Source organism: Dendrobium catenatum, unplaced genomic scaffold (assembly GCF_001605985.2).
Source record: "Dendrobium catenatum unplaced genomic scaffold, ASM160598v2 fragScaff_scaffold_1063, whole genome shotgun sequence".
Lineage (NCBI taxonomy): Eukaryota > Viridiplantae > Streptophyta > Magnoliopsida > Asparagales > Orchidaceae > Dendrobium > Dendrobium catenatum.
In genome coordinates this window covers 518317-540800 of record NW_021319525.1, presented here as the reverse complement: position 1 = coordinate 540800, position 22484 = coordinate 518317, and the positions used below count along the sequence as shown (strand labels likewise).

The 22484-nt window shown below is 35.4% G+C and overlaps 1 protein-coding gene across 2 annotated transcripts in view; it reads left to right on the top strand.

Moving 5' to 3' along the window:
- The window catches only part of LOC110095170 (tRNase Z TRZ3, mitochondrial), a 28232-nt gene extending 6000 nt beyond the window's left edge, over positions 1 to 22232 (top strand). For both annotated transcript variants that reach the window (XM_020820590.2, XM_020820593.2), the window contains 10 exons: positions 157 to 211; positions 440 to 483; positions 588 to 813; positions 939 to 1108; positions 1400 to 1668; positions 3210 to 3360; positions 3445 to 3495; positions 19629 to 20131; positions 20209 to 20872; positions 21652 to 22232. In XM_020820590.2, coding sequence (XP_020676249.1) covers positions 157 to 211; positions 440 to 483; positions 588 to 813; positions 939 to 1108; positions 1400 to 1668; positions 3210 to 3360; positions 3445 to 3495; positions 19629 to 20131; positions 20209 to 20872; positions 21652 to 21969 — 2451 coding nt within the window. In that variant the 3' untranslated portion in view covers positions 21970 to 22232. The remainder of the gene's footprint in view (positions 1 to 156; positions 212 to 439; positions 484 to 587; positions 814 to 938; positions 1109 to 1399; positions 1669 to 3209; positions 3361 to 3444; positions 3496 to 19628; positions 20132 to 20208; positions 20873 to 21651) is intronic.
- Positions 22233 to 22484: the final 252 nt, after the last annotated feature.

Sequence of the window (22484 nt, the reverse complement as noted above, 5' to 3'; positions counted from 1 at the left end):
TCAATACAATTTTTTTTTCTTTGTACCATAGGTTCTTGGTGCTTTTTTTCTTGTTAATATGGTGAAATTTTTTTCTCTTAAAACGCTCCATCTATTTCATTATTCAAAGTTTTAGCTTTTAACATATTTTCAGTAATTATGTTCCTCTTTCTTTAGGTTGACCATATATTCTTGACTCGAGTGTCATCAGAAACCGCAGGAGGTCTTCCAGGTTAGTGCTTATGGTATCCCCACCTCCCTTCAAAAGCAGGAGCACCACCAGAGCAAAAAACAGAAGGGGAAAAAATGATAATTTTTATAGTGTGAAACACTATTTTAAAATATCTTCGCCTGGACTAATGCCTGATTATTTTCCTGTGTGAAAGTTTCAGTAGGATGATAAGTGACAATTTCCATGATTGCATGTAGTTAATGGTTTTTTATCTCTTGCTTGTAACAGGTCTTCTGCTTACTCTAGCTGGGATAGGCGAGGAAGGAATGTCAGTAAGTCTATCAACTTTATATTCTATCAACAATGTGTACAGTATCATGCGATATTTTTGCCTGTCTTACAACTGCAACTTTTATCCGCTTTAGTTGTGATACAGGTTAATATATGGGGTCCTTCTGACCTTAAATATCTTGTTGATGCCATGCGTTCATTTATTCCAAATGCTGCCATGGTGCACACACGCAGTTTTGGGGAAATGCAAACCGCTAATGAAGTTGCAGTTTTGGATTATTCAATACATTGTTGTGTTGATCCGATTATTCTTATAGATGATGAGGTTGTCCGTTTATCAGCAATTCCCTTGAGGCCAAACTGTTCTGGAGGTTTAAAGATGCTTTTACAGCTGTTACTTACGATGTTCTAACTTGACTTTATTGCTCGTGCACACCTTATGTTTAATCATTGTTTCATCTTACACCATGCTTGTCTGGTTTATGTGGTAAAACAGACTCCTCTATGAAACCTGGTGATGTTGCGGTGGTCTACACTTGCGAATTACCTGAGATTAAGGGAAAATTTGATCCAGAAAAAGCTGCATCCCTTGGGTTGAAACCTGGACCAAAATATCGAGAATTACAGCTTGGGAACTCGGTTATGTCAGACCATTTTAACATTATGGTAGGTTCATAGAATTGTTATTTTTATGGTAGTTTTGGGTTTAATTGCAGACTTTTACCTCCTCTTTCATGAGTGTGCCCGGTCCATTGCCCCATATTCCTGTACTGATCATCATAGCGACCTCTATTGATAGTCCAATATAAGGATGTTCATTCAAAAAAAAAAAAACTCTAGTATGTGAATGTACTTTTCAAGATGTAAGGATATACTTTAGTAAATTCTTATAAAATTTATATTTAATTTTCTGACATCATTTGGAAACTGGTGTCATTTTATTTTTCTATGATACAGGTTCATTCTAGCGATGTTTTAGGTCCTTCAATTCCTGGTCCAGTAGTCCTTCTTGTAGACTGTCCTACGCCATCACATATGAAGGAATTGTTCTCTACACAATCTCTCAATTCTTACTATGTAGATTCACCGGATTGTCAAAGAGATGGCATTAAATTAGTGAATTGTGTAATTCACCTTGGACCAGCTTCTGTAACAAAGAAAGCTGATTATCAAATATGGATGAAGAGGTTTGGAAAAGCACAACACATCATGGCAGGGCATGAGATGTAAGTTTTGGTAGCATTTGTTATAACTTGATTTGCTCGGGCTTTTTTGGGATATTTACGCCCATACCATTCAAATCTATATATTTAAAATTTTGAACCATAAATTTGTTTTATTTATTTATTTATTTTGACACTTCAATATTGCCTATGCTTCTAGAGGTCATCATGTTTCTAAGATAGTCAGACGCTCCAGGTTATCCTTAAAACTAGATTTGGATATGACTTAGACATAGGGTATTCTTTTAACAAGTTTTGATTTTGGCATAGACATGTGTTGGACACAAACAGAACAATAGTTCAGGCTACTATTATTCAAAATAGGACAAGGTCAAATGCTACCCAATTGCTAACTAATTTTAGTTTATTTTTTGTTATTCTGTTTCTCCCTTGGCCACTCTTAAAATTAGTTGCATTTGACATAGTCTTATGTTTTGTAATTTCATGTATGATAAACATACTTTTTTTTTTTTTTAATTTTTCAAAATGTTACTAGCCTATTGCTTTTCATTCTTAAACATACATGAACACTACTAATAAAGAGAATTACATGAATTAATGTCTTCTGTGGTGCACTCTTCTGAATTTTCCGTGTCATGTATTAATCTTGTCATGTGTCTATTGCTGTTTCATAGAATGTTTCAAAAGTAGCTCATCACCTTGATTGAATGCATTCTTTTTACAAGGGCTAGATGTGGAATAAATGAAAAGATTTGCACATCCCATCTCTTGGTTACTATTTTCCTTGAATTGAGTTAGCGGGCTACTGAGGCTTCAAATGGTTTTTTTTTTCATTGCAAAGTTGGATTCTGATAACTTAGAGCTAATTATACATGTTTATTTGATCTCTTACGTAAAACCATGTCTAAATATACAAAACCTATCAAAATAGGAAAATACTCACCTTGTGGCATAATTGTTAAAGATCATGATGGTGATCTGCATTGTTCGTGGTAGAAAATGCACAATAGAATTTCGATATTATCACATTGATGTCAAATTTGTGGAATTTTAGCATCCATGAGGAATCATATCAAAAAATGAGAAATGAGGAGCTGTACTCGCCATAATTTTTCTTTAGCTTAACAGCTAAGATCTCTTCCCGTTTTCATTTTACTTAACATTCTCCTCTTTCTCTTTGGAATTCTCTCTCCCTCTCTCAACAAGCATAGCAGGGTGACTTAGCTTCCATCATCCTTTCTTTGATCAGTAAGCTAAAGAAAAATTAGGCAATTCATGTTAATGTTTGATGGAATGCAAGCTGTTCTCTTTATAGTCGCCTGCTTGTTATGTTATTTCATGTCAAGTCATTTAATTAAATAAGTTGTGGAAGTCTGGCCTGTTTTGAGCTTGTTATTATACGAAGGTCTATATATGGTTTATTTATGGCTTTCTGAAAATGTTGTCTGCTGGTGGACTTGAGTATTAAATAGTGTTACTCTTCAGGAAACTTCAAAATAGGAATGTGATTACCCCTTTGAACTCATCTGTTTTGTTCAAGATGATAATATATCTAAATCTCTTACAAGTTGCATGTTTTCTAGGAAAAATATGAAAATTCCTATCCTTAAATCAAGTGCAAGAATTTCAGCAAGGCTCAACTACCTCTGTCCACAACTATTCCCAGCTTCAGGAGTTTGGCCTCCTAAGGATGGAATCGCGTCTTCTTTTAGAGACTCTATTATTCCATGTGAGGTTTGTTCATTATTAAATTGCCCCATTTCTGATTCCTTCGTAACCAAATATCAAGTTAAGGCATTTAAACCTGTTTGTATGCAGGTTCACCCTTCAGATTTGGTTGACAGTGTCTCAGCTGAAAATCTACTTAAGGTATGAACCAACCTACATATGCTTGAGGCTCTACAACAACAACAATAACATTGGCGCCCACGTGCAGTGTTAATTAGGCAAGGGTTCTCACATCATAGACGGATGTGGACAAAGAAGCTAGTCCATGATCCTAAAATTAGGATAGAAATTTGGAATATAGGTTCTCTTACAATCAGAGTAAGGGAATTAATAGATATTATGATCTATAGGAAGGTTAATATTCTTTGCATTCAGGAAACTAAATAGGTTGGAGAGAAGGCTAAGGAGATTGATAGTTTAGGATTTAAATTATGATATTCTGATAGAAGTCATATTAGAAATGGTGTAAGTGTGATTATAGATGAGTTTAAAAGAATAATGTTGTAAAAATTAATATAATTGGAGATAGAATTATAGCTTTAAAGATTATTGTTGATACTATATTATTCATATTATAGTTATTTATACTCCTCCAATAGGTTTGTATATGTGTTTAAAATTAAAATTTTGGAATGACCTAGAAGAACTAATACAAAAGATATATCTCGAAAAAAAAGTTTTTTATTGGAGAAGATTTAAATAGGCATGTTGGTGGAGAGGTAGATTATTTTAAAAGCATTCATGGTGGCTATAATTTTGGAGCAACTAATGAATGTGATAAGATAATATATTAGATTTTTTTTTAGCTTATGATTTTGTAATTGCTAATATCTTAATATCTTATTTAAGAACAAATATGAGCATCTCATAACTTATAAGAATGGTTGTAGTAAAACTCAGATTGATTATTTTTTTATAAGAAAAATAGATCGTATTGATTGCAAAGATTGTAAAGTTATTTCGACTGAAAGTTTATGTACCCAACATCACTTATTAGTTTTGGACTTTAATATGAAAGAGCATAATATTAAAAATAAAGTAAATCATTGTTTTAGGATTAGATGGGGCATTTAAAGAATACTAACAAAATTATTTTTGAGAGTAAGATTCTAGATCTTAAAATTTTGTCTATGCATGAGGATGTTAATGTTATGTAGGAAGAAATAGTTAATGTTATTAAGAATGTTGCAAAATATGTGCTTGGAGTATCAAAAGAGAAAGCTACTAATAGTAAAAATAGTTGGTGGTGGAATCAAAATGTGCAAGAAAAGATAAAAAAATAAGAAGATTTGTTATAAAAATTTATTTCGTTATGAAAATTATGATAATTGAGAAATATATAAAGATGTCCGTAATGAGTCTAAGAAAACAATTTGCAATGTAAAGATTTTAGCTGTTAATGATTTATATAATAGATTCGATACTGAGGACGAAAGATATATGCATAAGTTAGCTAAACAAAGAGATAAGAGTAGTAAGAATTTAATTCAACTGAAGTGTATTAAGGATAAAGATCAAAAAGTGCTTTTATTATAAGAGGATATTGATAGGAAACTGATCCAGACATCCAACGGTGGAAGTTACTCAATGGAAGGAATGAAGATCAACGACCGAGATCGCTCCTTTTTTTTCTTAGTTTATTAATTGTATTTTAACTTAATTTTGCATTTCTCATTTTTAACCTTATTTAAGAGTCTTGTCTTATGTAAGCCCAAGGTCGGAGCTTCCACCAGCCGCAGGATGGGTTTGGGCTTGTGGCTTGAAGCCCCTTGGAGAAGGGCAATGTATTACCCGTCAGCTGCAGGATGTATCTGGGCTCACTGTTGTATCTTTCTTTTCCTAAATCCTTTTCTCCTCCTCCCTTAACCGCCGGCCAAAATCCCCCATTTACCACCAGTCTATTCTCCCACAAACCCCTCCAAAGCCACAAGCCTCCTCCACTTGATCCATATCAGCCATAAACCCCTCCACCTCCATAGCTAGCCGACCACCTCACCCCTTGCCTCTTCCCTCTTTCATTCCTCTTCGTTTTCCTAAATTAGGTTGAAGATAATTTGAAAAGAATTTTGAATTCAAATACAATTAGTTTGAAATTCAAAACCTTTCCTAAATTACTAGATCTATTTTTGGAAAGTTTTTCAAATCAAATTCCAATCAATTTAAAATTGTATTTAATTAAATCATTTCTCCCTTAATTGAAGACTTGATTAATTTCATTTTCCTTTCCTCCCATAACTGGCCCCATCTCTCTCTACCTGCCGCCCCTTCCCCTTTTGCTCTTGATTGGAGTCAATCTTGCTTGATAGCCTTATTTCTTATTGTGGTTGTGTTTTAATATGGAAAGCATTTGAATTTAAATTCAAATGTATTTAAATTTCAAATCCTTTCCCTAATTTAGTTATCTTATTTTAGGAAAGTATTCAAATCAAACATATTTTAAATTCAATGAATTTGATTTAAATATTTCTCCCTAATATAAGGTTCCTCACTTGGCAAGCATTTAAATCTCTCTCTATAAACTCCCAAGCTCCTCTTAATGTTGTCGGCCCCTCCCCCCCCTAGTTATTTAATTCCTTAATTGAATATCCAATTATGGGATTTAATTAACCAACCCCTTTTTTCTCATTTAATTTTAATTTTGATTTTCAAATTTTCCCCCACCAACGGTGGATAACAGTGGAAGTTACTCAATGGAAAAGACGAAGATCAACGGTTGAGATCACTCCGTTTTTATCTTAGTTCATTAATTGTATTTTGATTTAATTTTGCATTTCTCATTTTTACCCTTATTTTTTAAGATAAACACTGCCGTTGCCAAGTCCCAAGTCTTGGATGAGAAAAGTGGAGGGTTACGTTAGGTAGTCGACAGCCAGTGTAAAATTTGTCGAATAATCTTGACACGAATCCTTTAAAAAATTGTGTTAATGCTAGGGCGTCCCTTGGAAGTGACGCGTTATATGACCTGAATACAATGTCTAGTGTGCAATGGCCACTGCACCTGCGCCCGGTTGCAGTGTTAAATTGGCAAGGGTTCTCACATCAAGCATGGATGTGGGCAAAGAAGTTAGTCCATGAAACTAAAATTAGGATAAGAACTTGGAATATAGGCTCCCTTATAGGAAAATTAATGGAATTAATAGATTTTATTATTCATAAGAAGCTAAATATTCTGTGCATTCATGAAACTAAATGGGTTGGAGAGAAAGCTAAGGAAATTAATAGTTTAGGATATAAACTATGATATTTAGGTATGAGTCATACTAGAAATGGTGTAGGTGTGATTATAGATAAGAGTTTGAAGGATAATGTTATAAAAATTAACAAAATTGGAGATAAAATTATAACTTTAAAGATTGTTGTTGATGCTAATATTGTTAATATTATAAGTGCTTATGCTCCTCAAGTAGGTTTGGATATGAGTTCAAAATTAAAATTTTGTAATGACTTAGAATAATTAATACAAAATATACTTCTTGAAGAAAGAGTTTTTATTGAAGGAGATTTAAATGGACATGTTGGTAGAGATGTAGATGATTTTAAAAGCATCCATGGTGGCCATGGGGTTGGAACGACAAATGAAGGTGGTAAGACTATATTAGATTTTTCTTTAGCTTATAATTTCTGAATAGCTAATATATTATTTAAGAAAAAAGATGAGCATCTTATCACTTATAAAAATGGATATAGTAAAATGCAGATTGATTATTTTCTTATAAGAAAATTAGATCGTTTAGATTGCAAAAATTGTAAAGTTATTCCGAGTGAAAATTTATGTACCTAACATCGATTATTAGTTTTGGACTTTAAGATAAATGGGTAAAAAATAAAAAATAAAGTAAAACAATTATCTATGATTAGATGAAAGCATTTAAAGAATATTAATAAAAGTATTTATGAGAGTAAAATTTTAGATCTTAAGATTCTGTCTGTGCATGAGGATGTCAATATTATGTGGAAAAAAGTGGCCTATGATATTAAGAATATTGCAAAAGATGTACTTGGAGTTTCGAAGAAAAAGGCTCATAATAGTAAAAATAGTTGGCGGTGGAATTCAAATGTGCAACAAAAGATAAAAAATAAGAAGATTTGTTATGAAAATTGGTTTAGATGTAAAAATTCTGATAATTGAAAAAAGTTATAAAGATGCTCGTAAGGAATCTAAGAAAGCTATTTGCGATGCAAAGAGTTTAGCTTTTAATAATTTATATAATAAATTAGATATTAAGGAGGGAGAAAGATATATGTATAAGTTAGCCATACAAAGAGATAAGAGTAATGATTTAGTTCAAGTGAAGTTTATTAAGGATGAAGATAAAAAAAATATTTTTCTTAGAAGATGATATATAACAAACGTGAATTATGTATTTTGCTAAACTTTTAATGAAGAATGTGAAAATACGATTAACTTTAGTGAATTTATCACCCTAAATGAAAATAAAGATTTTTTGTTTTTATCGGCATATAAATAAAACCGAAGTTAAAGAGGTTTTAAAGAAAATGAAGCATGGAAAAGCTGTTGGACCTGATGATATTTCAATAGAGATGTGAAAATGCTTAGGAGATGAAGGAATTTCTTGGCTTACTAAACTTTTTAATAATATTTTGAAGACTAAAAAAATGTCAGATCAATGGAGAATAAGTGTGTTAATTCCTATTTTTAAGAATCATATCTTTTTGCTTTAGTCATGGATGTTCTCACTAGACATTTGCATGAGGATGTACCTTAGTGTATGCTTTTTGCTGATGATATTCTTCTTGTTGATAAGACTAGAGATGAAGTTGAAGATAAACTTGAATTATGGAGGTCAACTTTAGAGTCTAAAGGTTTTCGCTTGAGTAGATCTAAAATAGAATATATGGAGTGTAATTTTAGTAGCATTAGACCTAGTGAGAGGATTGTGATTTTGGGCGATCAAGTCATTAATAAGAGTACACGTTTTAGATATCTTGGATCTATTATTAAAAGTGATGGTGAAATTGATGGGGATATTATCAGCAGAATTCAAGTTGGATGGTTGAAGTGGAGGAATACATCGGGCTTATTGTGTGATAGAAAAGTCTCCCTCAAACTTAAGGGAAAATTTTATAAGATGGTGGTGAGACCTGCAAGCATAATATTAAGTTAAGTGTTGCAAAGATGAGGATGCTTAGGTGGTGAGACCTACAAGCATATACGTGAAAAGGTTGGAGTAGCTCCAGTGGAAGATAAGATTAGAGAGAGTCGCCTTAGATGGTTTGGTCACATTAAACGGAGGCCTTCCAATGACCCTATTAGGAAAGTTGAGGTATTAGATTTGGCTTATGTTAAGAAAGGTATAGGTAAACCTAAAAAAACTTGGTTAGAAAATATTAGAAATGATATTTCTTTATTAGATTTAAATGAGAATTTAACTTTTAGTCGGACACAATGGCGAAAAAGGAATCATGTAGCCGACCTCACGTAGTGGGACAAAGGCTTAATGTTGTTGTACATTTATTTAAGAGTCTTGTCTTATGTAAGCCCAAGGGGCAAAGTTATTTTTTTTTAATTTCTTTGTTTTGAGGCCTATATATATAAAGGCCATTGCTCTTGTATTAAAATGATGGAGTTTTAATAAAAAAAAATTGTTCTGCACTTTTGTTCTTTGGGAGGACGTTAGTGAGAATCCCTATAGAAGGAATCGTAGTTTCCACCAGTCGCAGGATGAGTTCGGGCTCGTGGCTTGAAGTCCCTTCATGAAGGGCAACACATCACCCGCAATCTTCAGAAGAGTCCAAGGCTCACGGTTTTATCTTTTTTTTTTTCCTTTATTTCCCTAAACCCCCACCTCCTCAAGCCCTCCACCAAGACGCTGATCTTCTCACCCCATCACCTCCACACCATCGACCTATACTAGCCCCTCCCTTCGTCCTCCCTCCCCTTGGCTGAAATCCAACAAGGTTCCACCCACCAGCTCGCCACGTTTTTGCCTACTATCACTTCCCTATAAAACTCCTCTTTCCTTATTTAGGATGTTGTTAATTTGGAAAGATTTCAAATTCGAATTAATCTAATTTGAATTTCAAATCCACTCTCATTAATTACATTAATTTTGAAAAGTTTCTTTATTTAATTAATTAATCAATTCTAAAATTGATTGATTAATTAATCTCATACCCAAATTTCAAATACTTTCCTAATAAATACATCTATTTCAGGAAGCATCCTCAATTCATGCAGATCTTAAATTAATTCAGATTTGAAGTTATCAATCAACATTCAATGCAAATATCCGCATACGTTGAATGTGGCCGCTCCCCTCTTCCTCTATTGGCCGGCCCAACTTCTCTCCCCTTCTTTAATTATTTATTCCGTAATTTACGGCCTAAGATTAGAGAATATTAATTACCTCTTCCCTCATTTATTCTTCTTGTTTGAAATTCGAAATTGTTAAATCTCTCCCACCAAATCTGCAATTAATTTCAGATTATAAAATAATCTCTCCTACCTCCTCCCGTTCTACATCAGTTTGGTATCAGAGCATGGTTGCCCATAGTGCGAACTCGACGGAGTTAAGCTCTTTTCCACCCCGGGAGAATGATGCGGACATCCAACGGTGGAAGTTACTCAATGGAAGAGACGAAGATCAATGGCCGAGATCACTCATTTTCTTATCTTAGTTTATTAATTGTATTTTGATTTAATTTTTAATTTTTCGTTTTTACCCTTATTTCAGAGTTTTGTCTTATGTAAGCCCAAGAGGCAAAGTTGTCTTTTTTTAATTTCTTTGTTTTGAGGCCTATATATATAAAGACCCTTGCTCTTGTATTGAAATGATGTAGTTTTAATAAAAAAAATTATTCTGCACTTTTGTTCTTTGGGAGGACGTTAGTGAGAATCCCTATGGAGGGAATCGTAGTTTCTACCAGCCGAAGGATAGGTCCGAGCTTGTGACTTGAAGTCCCTTGGTGAAGTATAACGCATCACCTGTTAGTCTTCAGAAGAGTCCAAGCTAAGGCTCGTGGTTCTTTTTTTTTTTCTTTGTTTTGTTTTTCTTTATTTCCCTAAACTGCCACCTCCTGAAGCCCTCCATCAAGGCGCTGATCTTCTCACTCCATCACCTCCACACAATCGGCCTACACCAGCCCCGTCCTCCTCCCTTCCCTTGGTCGAAATCCAATAAGACTCCACCCACCTGCCGGCCACCTCTTTGTCTAATATCACTTCCCTCCAAAACTCCTTTCCTTATTTAGGATGTCATTAATTTGGAAATATTTCAAATTCAAATTAATCTAATTTAAATTTCAAATCCACCCTAATTAATTACATTAATTTTGGAAAGTTTTTTTAATTAATTAATTCTGAAATTGATTGATTAATTAATCTCATACCCAAATTTCAAATGCTTTCCTAATTAGTACATCTATTTTTGGAAGCATCCTCAATTGATGCAAATCTGAAATTAATTCAGATTTGAACTTATAAATCAACATTCAATGCAAATATCCAAATACGTTGAATGTGGCCGCTCCCCTCTTCCCTCCATTGGCCGGCTCACCTTCTCTCCCCTTCTCTAATTATTTATTCCCTAATTTACGGCCTAAGATTAGAGAATATTATTTACCTCTTTCCTCCTTTATTCTTCTTGTTTGAAATTTGAAATTGTTAAATCTCTCCCACCAAAATCTGCAATTAATTTCAGATTTTGAAATTATCTCCCCCACCTCCTCCCATTCTACATCAGAAACACTTGTAGATCTCAAGTATTTCCTATCAATCTTCAAAAAACAACAAAATTTCGCCATAAAAATCCACACAAAACCATGAAATAGTAGATAATTTGTATTATTTGATGAAAGGGAAACGAAAAATAGCAAGATACAATTGATCCTCTACTCGAGAGGAGGATCGATCTCTCCCAAATCTCTAGACGCCGTTAGAGCCCAAAAGAAAACCTAAACCTAAGAGATATCAAATTTCAGCCCAATTTCAGATGCCCTGACCCTAGGAAAATAAACTATTTAATGCATATAATCCAAAAGGAAATCTCTAAACAGCCCCTACTTTGAAATTTCTCTCTTAACTCCCTTCAAAAACCTTCTTAAACAGCTTCTTGAAGAGTGTGCGGTTGTCTCCTGCATGTAGGAGGCAGAGAATTGTCCGCCTATTTCTCGTAAGCTGGTCACATATGGACCGGCTAGACCGGTCTAACAGATATTCAACAAAGGTGGATGATATATTTTGCTAAACTTTTCAGTAAAGATTATGAGAATGTGATTGACTTCAGTGACTTTAACACCCTATGAAAATATATTTTTTTTTGTTTTTATCAGCATATTAGTATACCAAAGTTAAAGAGACTTTAAAGAAAATGAATTGTGGAAAAGCTGTCAGACCTGATGATATTCTAATATAAGTGTGGAAAAGGCTTTAGAGATGAAGGAATTTCTTGGCTTACTTAGCTTTTTAATATTATTTTGAAGACCAAAAAGATGCCAGATGAGTGGAGAATGAGTGTGTTGATTTTTATTTTTAAGAATACGTGATGCACAAGATTGTGCGAATTATAGAGGAATTAAATTAATATGACATATTTTAAAACCTATGTTGCACTGATACGGATACGGCGACACGGATACGACACGATATGGATACGGGACACGTCAATTCTTAAAAATACAGGATATTTTTGTTTTTCAACGGACACGTGTATCGGATACGCGTGTCCTTTTGAAATTAAATAGTATTTTAATTGGATACGTCTATGGCGTATCCGACACGTATCGGTGGAGTATCGGAGGCGTATCCGTGTATCGGATACAGCACGCCTTCATAAATAGGTGTATCGGTGCAACATAGTTTAAAACTAAGGGAGAGAGTTATGGAGCATAGGTTGCGGCGTGATACTAATGTTTCTCAAAATCAATTTGGATTCATGTCGGATAGGTCTACTATGAAAGCTATATATTTATTGAGAGGTTTGATGGAGAAGTATAGAGAGAATAAGGAGGGTTTACATATAATATTAATTGATTTAGAGAAAGCATATGATAAAGTTTCAAGAGAAGTGCTATGGAGAGTTCGAGAAGTGCTATGGAGAGTTCTAGAAAAGATGGGGTTAATAATGCTTATATTCAAACCATTATGTATGCAAGAGTTGTTACTTGTGTTTAGACACAAGGTGGTTTGACCAAGTATTTTCCTATTTCTGTTGGATTACATCAAGGATCAGCCTTAAATCCATATATTTTTTTACTTTAGTCATTGATGTTCTCACTAGACATTTGCAAGAGGTTGTTATGCTTTTCGTTGATGATATTCTTCTTGTTGATAAGAATAGAGAGGGGTTTGAAGGAAAACTTGAATTATGGAAGTCAACCTTGAGTCTAAAGGCTTTCGTTTGAGTAGATCTAAAACTAAATATATGGAGTGTAAATTTAGTAATAATAGATCTAGTGGTGGGATTCTAACTTTGAGCTATCAAGTCATTAATAAGAGCACTCGTTTTAGATGTCTCGGGTCTATTGTTCAGAGTGATGGTGATCTAAATGGGGATATTATTAGTAGAATTCTAGTTGGATGGTTGAAGTGGATGAAAGCATCGAGCGTGTTGTGTGATAGAAAAGTCCCTCTCAAAATTAAGGGAAAATTTTTTTAAGATGGTTGTGAGACCTACAATGCTTAATGGTGCAGAATGTTGGCAATTAAAAGAGAAGAATAATATTAAGTGCTACATTTATGAAGATACTCAGGTCGATGAGTGGCTTTACTCTTAAATATAAGATATGAAACGAGCATATACATGAAAATGTTGGAGTAGCTCCAGTGAAATATAAGATTAGAGAGAGTCGCCTTAGTTGGTTTGGTCACATAAAACAGCGGCCTTCCGATGACTCAGTTAGGAAAGTAGATGTATTAGATTTGACTTATGTTAAGAAAGGTATAGATAGACCTAAAAAGACTTGGTTAGAAATATTAGAAATAACCTTTCTTTTTTAGATTTAGATAAGAATTTGACTCTTAACATAACACGATGGAGAAAAAATATTCACATAGCCGACCCCACATAATGGGATAAAGACTTGTTGTTGTTGTTGTTGTTGTATATATAGAGGTTTTGATATTTAGAACTGTTTATTGGGACTTATGATGCAATTTTTTTGTCTTATCTCCAAGAGAGGTCCAAAAAGAAATGATTTTATGTTGTAAAGTGTCTTCTAATAAATCTTTCTATCTCCAACTTTTAATCTATTTTTTTATCTATGACTTCTAAGTATACATGTCAATAACATAAAATAGTGTGTTATAACCTATAATATAGTGTAGTGCATTTTCTACGCTATTTACTTAACAAGGCAATTCAAGTAAAATAGCTCACTTTGTGTGCTATAAGTGTTATATTGCAAATAGCACATGCTTTTTTTTATTTCTACTTGAGTTTTTTTTTTTACTTATTGATTTATTTTAAATTCATTAATAGTTGTTTTTTCTTTTGTTAACTTTTTTAGAGATATTAAGATGCCAGAGCCTTTTGCAAGTTATGCCGTACTCATGCATTAGGACTGATTCCCAGCTCTGGATTTGATTCCTAACATTGCATGTTTACATAAGCAGTGAACCAAAATGATATAGAAGACGTGATCTATCTCTCGTAGAAGTGGAGAGATTCTATTCTCGACCTTTTAGGCGTGAGCTGCATGAACAACGTCATTAACAACCGAAGCTTCCTCGTTAGCAGCAACAAGATTTGATTTTGAACCTTTAAGGCATGAGCAGTGAGAGCAATGCAATTTAGTGCTGAAAAAGAGGATTTGAACGTATCTTGAAGCAACATCTGTCAATGCTAACTGTAGTCATTGTCATTTAGTGAAGCTGTAGTTTTTCTCATCAATAGAATGGAAGGAGGGTCGTCGTCAAGTAGTATATTACACTTCTACCAATCGTCTTCTTCTGTAATATAAGATCCTGGAAGACAATTAGAGGGATAAAATGTTAAATAACACTTATGAGTCTTTTTAAGACAATGAATAGATAATGGCTAAGCAAGAAATTGTGTTGCATTTTAAACATCTTAGAGAGAATTTTTGGATGGTGTACAATGCCCTTCCATAGATGGTTGTGGGGACCCATTAACATCATAGATGGGATTGTAATGAGGGCAAACTGGAGGCATTATAGCCATGGATGCATCTTCGACTACCATGATCCCTACATCCTGACCATCCCTCGAATAAGTGGCCAAGGCTAAGACTGATTGGTGAGGTGTGGGAGGTTGGAGAGTAGGTATCTCTATGATGCGAAGGATTCAGGAGAGAACGCTCGCAATGTTAGGGACTGTGGAGTTTGCCATTAGTTGAGAGCGGTTGAGAGCGAAAAATGGTCTAGAGATACATTTAGGGATAAAGAGTTCTTCATTAAGCTTTTGCTAAATAATTTAATCAATAGTCAAATGGTGCTGCTGAAGTAACTTGTCCTATTTCCCTCTCAGTATGCTTAGATTTGCCTATTATTTTGCTCAACAACATAATAAATCTCATATTAGAGTGTAGAGGAAGATATACTAATTTCTTGAGGAAATCTCTCTTTTTTTAAGCTAAGTTCTAAAACATGATAGTAATGGCACATTAAAGTTTTAAAGCTATTAAGCAACCATGTAAGAAACAATGAATGTGGATGTTTGCCATTTTGAAAACTTTGTAGGCTATTTGGGGAGAGATGTCAAGATAGGGTGTTATGAGAATTAACATGTAGAAGACTCTCGACCACAAGATATAATTAGGGCAATTGAATTTGACATTGATTCTGATGGTGGGGGATTTTGACTGAATGATATATAATTGAGAAGCCATGACATTGTTTGAGAGCTGAGAATTCAAGAGGTAATCTCTTAGATCATTTACACTACATAAGTCATGAGGTTGTCATGCCGTTAGTTGTGGGCATGCTCAAAAAGCATATAGGTTAGGGCGTCAGGCATGTGATCAACTAGGTAAGCACAACATATGACTGTTCATGAAAATTAAGAGGGTATTCATGTAAGCGTGTGCAAGGACAATAGCAATGTGATCAAGTGTAATGAGCTTGCGATCGACCGGGCAGACAAGCATTCGAACGATGGGGTGTTGTGATAGGAGAGAGAACTTGAATAAGGCATTAAACGTTGCAAGTGATAAAAAAAAATGTTGCAAGTGACAAAATCAAGAGGCTAGCTCAAGCGGTTGGGTCTGGATTATAAGGTAGGAAGAGAGAGATTGGAGGGTAAGAGTCAACCTAGCTCATATACCATTTTAGAGGATAAAATTAATGTGTGCTATTCATTAAAGATCTCCCCATTTTTATAATGAAAGGATGAGTATAATGTTCTAAGGTATGTCTAAAAGGCTAAAATTACCTACATTGCTCTTCAATTATAGATTTTTGTTTGGGACTACTTGTGCTTTTCTGCTTTTGCCATTGAAACGTTCTTTCTTAACTACAATTTTTATTATTTTTCTTCGAAAGCATCTTTTTAAGATTATTTTAAAATTTCATCCAAACGACACTATCTCATGTTAATTATTTTTCCTAGGATAAAAGCAATCCAAAGGTGATGTGATACATACACGTGCACGAGAATTGATTTGGAAATTAATAACAATTTGAACTTTACTTTACTAGTTGAAAACTTATGCTTCACCAAGTAATGATTTTGGAATTTGTCGTTACAAGATTAAGTAAAAGTAAACGATTACAATGGAGATTAACGAAGTACTTGCAAGCGATTAGCAAAAGTAAGTAGATAAACTAATGGCGATGAAACAATAATCCACGATGCAAAATCAAGATGTTTCACTTTGAGTTCCTTCTCTCTTACTTGTAGTGGGTTTAGTGGAGAAAGGGTAGAAGCAAACCGAGTGATGTTACCACGAGACAAGTGAAGCGTAAGGCTTTATTCGCCGGAGAAGTAGCCGAGGGTGGAGGATGGGTGGATTTCCCAATGAGAAGCCAAGGCGTCTTGGGCTTTTGAAGATCAATCGTCGCCGCCAAGCAGTAGAGAATATGTTTGACGTAGTCTTTCACCGATTCGTCGTACTCCCAGTCAGGCTCGTAGAAGGGGGAGCGGAGAATGTCGATTTCTCCTAGGGCGTTGTAAGAGAGGCCGTGATCGACCTCATGATCGGCCATGCACCAAAGATGAGAGGAGGAGTTGTCTTCTTCTCTTGTCTTCCAATGGCATGATAGGTGCCGGTTTCAAGAAGGAGAGGAGCTAAGGAAGAGGGGGGAAGGGGCGGCCAAGGGAGGAAATTATGTGGGCTAAAGGGGAGTTAGTGTTTGTGAAAACTGGAAGGAAAATAAATCTGAAATTAATTTCAGATTTTGGGAGGTTTGGGAGGGAATTAAATTTGAAATTTGATTTCAAATTTAATGTGGTGAGGGCTCAATGAGGAAACAACAAAAGCCAAGCCCAATGAGGGGGGCCGGCAGCATGAAGAGGAGGGAGGGGATTGTGGGGGAGAGTTTTATGAGTTTCCTAAAAAACACATAGGAATTAGGAAAGATATTATAAAATCCAATTTAATTTGTATTTCAAATAGATTTGAATTCATGCACTTTCCTAATTAAGATTTGCAAATAAGGAAAATATTTGAAATTTGAATTTCAAATTTCAAATATAAGTAATTACTTTCCTTTTCCTTTGGAGCTAATTTAGGAAGGGTGTAATGATGATTGAAATCATCATAATGGAGGTGGATTCAATGGGGAGGCCAGCAGCAATGGGGGGAGGGCAAGGGGTGGCGTCGGGTGTGAGTGAGGGGATATTCGAGCTACCATTTGGGAGAGGAAGCTAGGTGTTTCTTGAAGGTCGGATTTGGATCGGGTAGATGCAAGGGTGGAACTCGGTCGGTGGATGGGTAATGGCCGGCAGGTGTAAATGGGGAAAGATGGGAGGGGAGATAGAAACCACGAGTCACAGACTCTTCCGATGACTGGTGGGTATCAAGGTTTAAAATTGCGTAATTAAGCCTCGAGGCGTTTTTCGTCCGTGAGGTGAGGTGTAAGCCTCAAGGCGGTCTGAGGCGTAAGCCTCACGGACACAGAATTGCGTAAATGAGAAATTAAGGATTTAGCAGGATAATAATAGTAATATTCTATCTTACAATAAAAATATCTAAATGATATATGAAAATAATGGAAAGTAACAAAATAGATGCAATAAAATTATGTCCCAAAGTACAAAATCATAAAATATTAGTTCAACAAAACTCCGAAAGTACAAAGAACATATAAAATACAATCATATCCCATCACTAAATGGATCTTCAAGGGAATCTTATTCTCCAATTGTATCTATGAATGTCATATCATCATCATCTTCAATATGACTCACTTTTCTCTTCCCTGTTCAATAAGAGAAAATATCATTATCATGTTAATTGCTCACTTGATATAAATATAATGTGATAGCATATAAGAAGTTGTGGAATACCTTTACTTGATTGTTGTGCTGCAGAGTTAGTGGATGTGTGTGGTGTCGTATTAGTGGATGTGCCTACTTGATCTACTTCGCCCCTCATCCACACTTAGATCTTCTAGCTATAAGTCTGATAATGACAAATCTGTCTCATCATCTATGAACCACTCATTATTAGATGACACATCATCATACACCAACGTGTCCTCATTCTCTTCTGGATTAGTCATATACTTATCCATAGGACCCCGTGCACCTCTATTATGTATAGTGGAGGAAGAGCCCTTTCCACTCTCGCTCCCAAAATAAGCGCCATGCTCGACCCTATCATCAAATTGCTCCTGTTGCAACTGTTTTGCCGTGATACTTTTCTTCATATAAGCAATAATTTCCTCATTCACCTTTTCCGGCACATTTGCATACGGTTCTACGTTTTTATGCGAGCATGATAAGTGTTCCTTCATGAGGGTAACACCTCCCTTCACCATTTTTTCGCAAAAATTGCATTTCAAATAAACATAGCTCTTCTCTCCGCCGCCTATGTCAACTTGTACACTATATTTCCAAGAAGGGTCCCTCCGCAATGACGAAGACTCCTTTTCCTTGCCTCTAACCATGATCCCTAATGAAAGAATCAAAAATCACACAAAATAATTCAAAAACCCTAGAATTTCTTTCACTTGAAAAATCTAACCAAAAACTATAAAAAAACCTAAAATCGTTTGTGGACTTCTCCTACAAGGCGGTCGGACACTTCGAGTTTGCATGAGAGAGGCGGCGCCGGCGGGAGAGGCGGCAGGAAGGGTGGCCGACCGTGCGGGAGGCTAGGTTTCGCGACCTGGAGATTGCGGGCAGGTAAAAATCGCGAAATGCCTGTAGCCGATCGGGTATAAGGGAAAAAAATGCTCATTTTAAGTAGGTTTTTTTTTTTTTTTTTTTATTTGCTCATTTTAAGTAGGTGTGACCATTTTCCCATAATTGCGCAATTGAGGCGTGCCTCACACAGGGTGAGGCGTACGCCTCAAACAGGGTCCAAATTGTGTGCGCATCGAGGCGCTTTTGGAAAAAATTGCGCAGAGGCGCGCCTCTTGTTGCGCAATTTTAAACAGAGGTGGGTATTGCACTTGCCCTCACTCCGGTCTCTCTCTCTCTCTCTTCTCTCGAGCACAAGCACAGAAGCGGAAGAAGAAGACAAAAATCAAATTTCATTCAAAATAATAATCATCTTTTTACAAAGCATAAGGTCACTATATATAGGCCTCCAACATAAATAAAAGCCAAAGTACACAAATGCCCATAAGGCTACAATAAGAAAACACTCCCCATATGGGTAAACTCGGAAAACTGAAGATAAAATAAATAAAACACATCAAAAGTAAAGACTATGAATTGTAGCCGTCGATCTACGATTTCTTCGCCGGTACAGATGTCAGAATCTCTGAGTGATGTCCTCATCAAAAAGCCAATCCCAAATGAAGCCATAGAGAATCTTTGTATTTAATATATTCCTATTTTTAACACTAAATATAATGAAAATAGGGTTTAATCCTGCAAGGTTAGTTTTTAGAATTTATAGATTTATGCCATTTACACTTTCAACAATTATGGTCTATTAGAAAATTATTTAAAACATAAACAGAGATTCTTGCCATGCTATTTTGACACTTACAATTTAAAATTGACTTATCTGTTCCTGTGCTTTGTTTTATGATCTTCCACGGTATGTCTGTTCTTTGTATTGTTTGATAGTTCCAAGCCAACTTTCAAATGTACTTGTACTGAAATTGTCTTTCAGACTTGATATTTTTGTTTTGGCAAAGGAAAACAAGGCCTAATTTCTGTTTTCTTTTCGTTGTGTATTAGTTTCACTTGCGTCCCTACTCTCAGCTTGGATTGGACAGATCTGCTATTCCGGAACTGCTAAATCAGACACAAATTTTCAATGAACTACTTTCTGAAATCCCTGAAATAAAAGACGTTTCTAAATGTATAAGTTCGTTCTGGAGGAATCATGTTGAGAATAAAGGTCCGAGACCCTTAACGTGTGGTGAGGTGGTGGAGGAACCATGGATAAAAGAAGCTTCTCAACTTTTTGATGATAACTTGAGAAATCAAAGGAAAAATACATCTAAAATAGGAGTTCCTTGTCTAAATTTCAATCAAAAACCTGAACTTGATGATGTCTCTGATATTCCCCCTTGCTTGGACAATATAACGAGAGAAGACATGGAAATTGTTCTGTTGGGTACAGGCTCAGCACAACCCTCAAAGTATCGCAATGTCAGTTCTATCTTTATCAATCTTTTCTCTAAAGGGTGTCTACTTCTCGATTGTGGTGAAGGTACTTTGGCACAGTTGAAAAGAAGGTTAGTTTAACTTTCTACCTCAGTTTGTATTCATTCTGTTCATATTTCGGAATGTTTTCATATCCAGTTGTTTGCAGGTTTGGAGTTGACGGTGCTGATAATGCCATGAAAACTTTAAAATGTATTTGGATTTCTCATATTCATGCTGATCATCATACTGGTCTTGCTCGAATACTCGCGCTGCGATGCCAGCTTCTGAGGGATTCGCCTCATGAGCCTTTGCTTGTAATTGGACCAAGGTCACTGAAGAGATTTTTAGATGCTTATTCTAGACTTGAAGATCTGGATATGCTATTCTTGGACTGCAGACACACAACAGAAGCTTCCATGGATGCTGTTCTCAGTTCCCATGGTTTGGGTGAAGATTGCTTTGCCGAAGTTGAAGAAGAAGAGAACAGAGCAAAAGGATCAGAGCCTCAACTTGTGGAGACTACCTTATTTGGCCAAGGCAGTAAAATGCAAAGCTATTGGAAGAGGCCTGGAAGTCCAGTTGACATGGCCACAGTTATGCCAGTTTTGAGGAGATTGAAGGAGTTGCTTCATAAAGCAGGTTTAGAGGCTTTGTACAGTGTCCCTGTTATACACTGTCCACAGGCATTTGCTGTTGTTTTGAAAGCAGCCGAGAGGACAAATAGTATGGGAAAAGTCATACCAGGTTGGAAACTGGTCTATTCCGGTGATACAAGACCATGCCAATCACTCGTTGATGCTTCTCACAATGCAACTGTTCTCATACACGAGGTGAGTGATCCTATCTGGATTTTCTATTTTCATGCAGCTTTAATACATAAAGCTTTATGAGAATGAATTTTATTATTTTGAATGAGCGAAAGGTAAAATCTTAGTTATATTTCTGAAATAGGAATTTTTGAAACCAAACAAGATCATAAAAAAGGAGAAGCAAACTTTCAAGTCTTTAGCATTTGTATAAATATAAATGGCATCAAGATTAGGAGTATTTTACACGACCTGAAAATCCGACTCGAACCCGACCTAAAAATTTTGGGTTAGGGTCAACTCGGATCTGAAATGGGTCGGGTTCAGCAAATCAACCCGTTTCAAAATCGGGTTCGATCATAGAACACAGCTCCTTTCGGTCGAACCTGCCTGTCAAGTTGACACAGTAACCCAAAATTGACCCTTTTTCGACCCGAAAAACCGTTTAGACCCGAAAACCCGAGATTGACTCGATTTTGACACGAAAATCAGAGATTTTTGGTCGGTCCAGGTCATTCGGGTCATGTCGAGTTGACCCGAACCCGAAGTGGGTCGGATTCGGGTCCAAAAAATTGACCCGTTTGCAAAAATGGATCGGGTTCAGGTCCAAAAAATCATCCCGTTTGCAAAAACGGGTTGGGTTCGGGTTGACCCGAATAATACTGGGTCAGTTCCGGGCTCGACCCGAACCCGATCCGTGACCTGAAATTGACACCCCTAATTAGGATATCCTAAAATACTTTTTATTCATAAATGATTTTGCAAAGGAATACTAACATGAGTACATTCCTCAAATTCTGCAGGCAACTTTTGAGGATGGCCTAGGGGAAGAAGCATTGGCAAGAAACCATAGCACAACAATGGAAGCTATACAAGTAGGATCCAAAGCAGGGGCTTATCGCATAATCCTAACTCATTTCAGCCAAAGATATCCCAAAATCCCAGTCTTTGATGAGGCTCACATGCACAATACATGCATTGCTTTCGACCTGATGAGTGTCAACATAGCAGATCTTCATCTGCTTCCAAAGGTTCTCCCTTACTTAAAAGTTCTATTCAGAAATGAAATGGTTGTTGATGAATCTGATGATGCCATGGATTTGACAGTGGACCAATATTAGTAGGATCACAATCCAGGTAATTTTCTGTTCATTTGCCCATTCTTTAGAAGATTTGAGTTTTGTACTTGTATGATAGGCTTTGTTCCCTTTAAAATTATTAGAGTTCTGTAATTTTATTGTTGTTTTATTTGTATACTAACTTAAATGTGAACTTAGGGACCAATCGAACATATTTACTAACTTGTTCTTGTTCATTAACTTACCTTTAAAACACTATTCAATTGAATTATAATGTTGAGACATATATCTTTTTTGTTTTTTTATTCATTTTTTTGCTCACAATGGTCATTATTAACTAATAACTTTCTTCTTTTTTATCATGTGAAAATGTTGCCCTTAAATTCTCTATAATTGGATTTTGTTTATTTTTGTTAGAAAATGTTATATATTCATTATTTTTAAAAAATTTCATTCTTAAATTCAAATTATGAGATTATGATGTTTTGAAGTGTAAGAAGCATCTCGTTGATTAAGACTTCGTTTGGGACGGCTTTTTTATTGCTTTCTAAAATGGA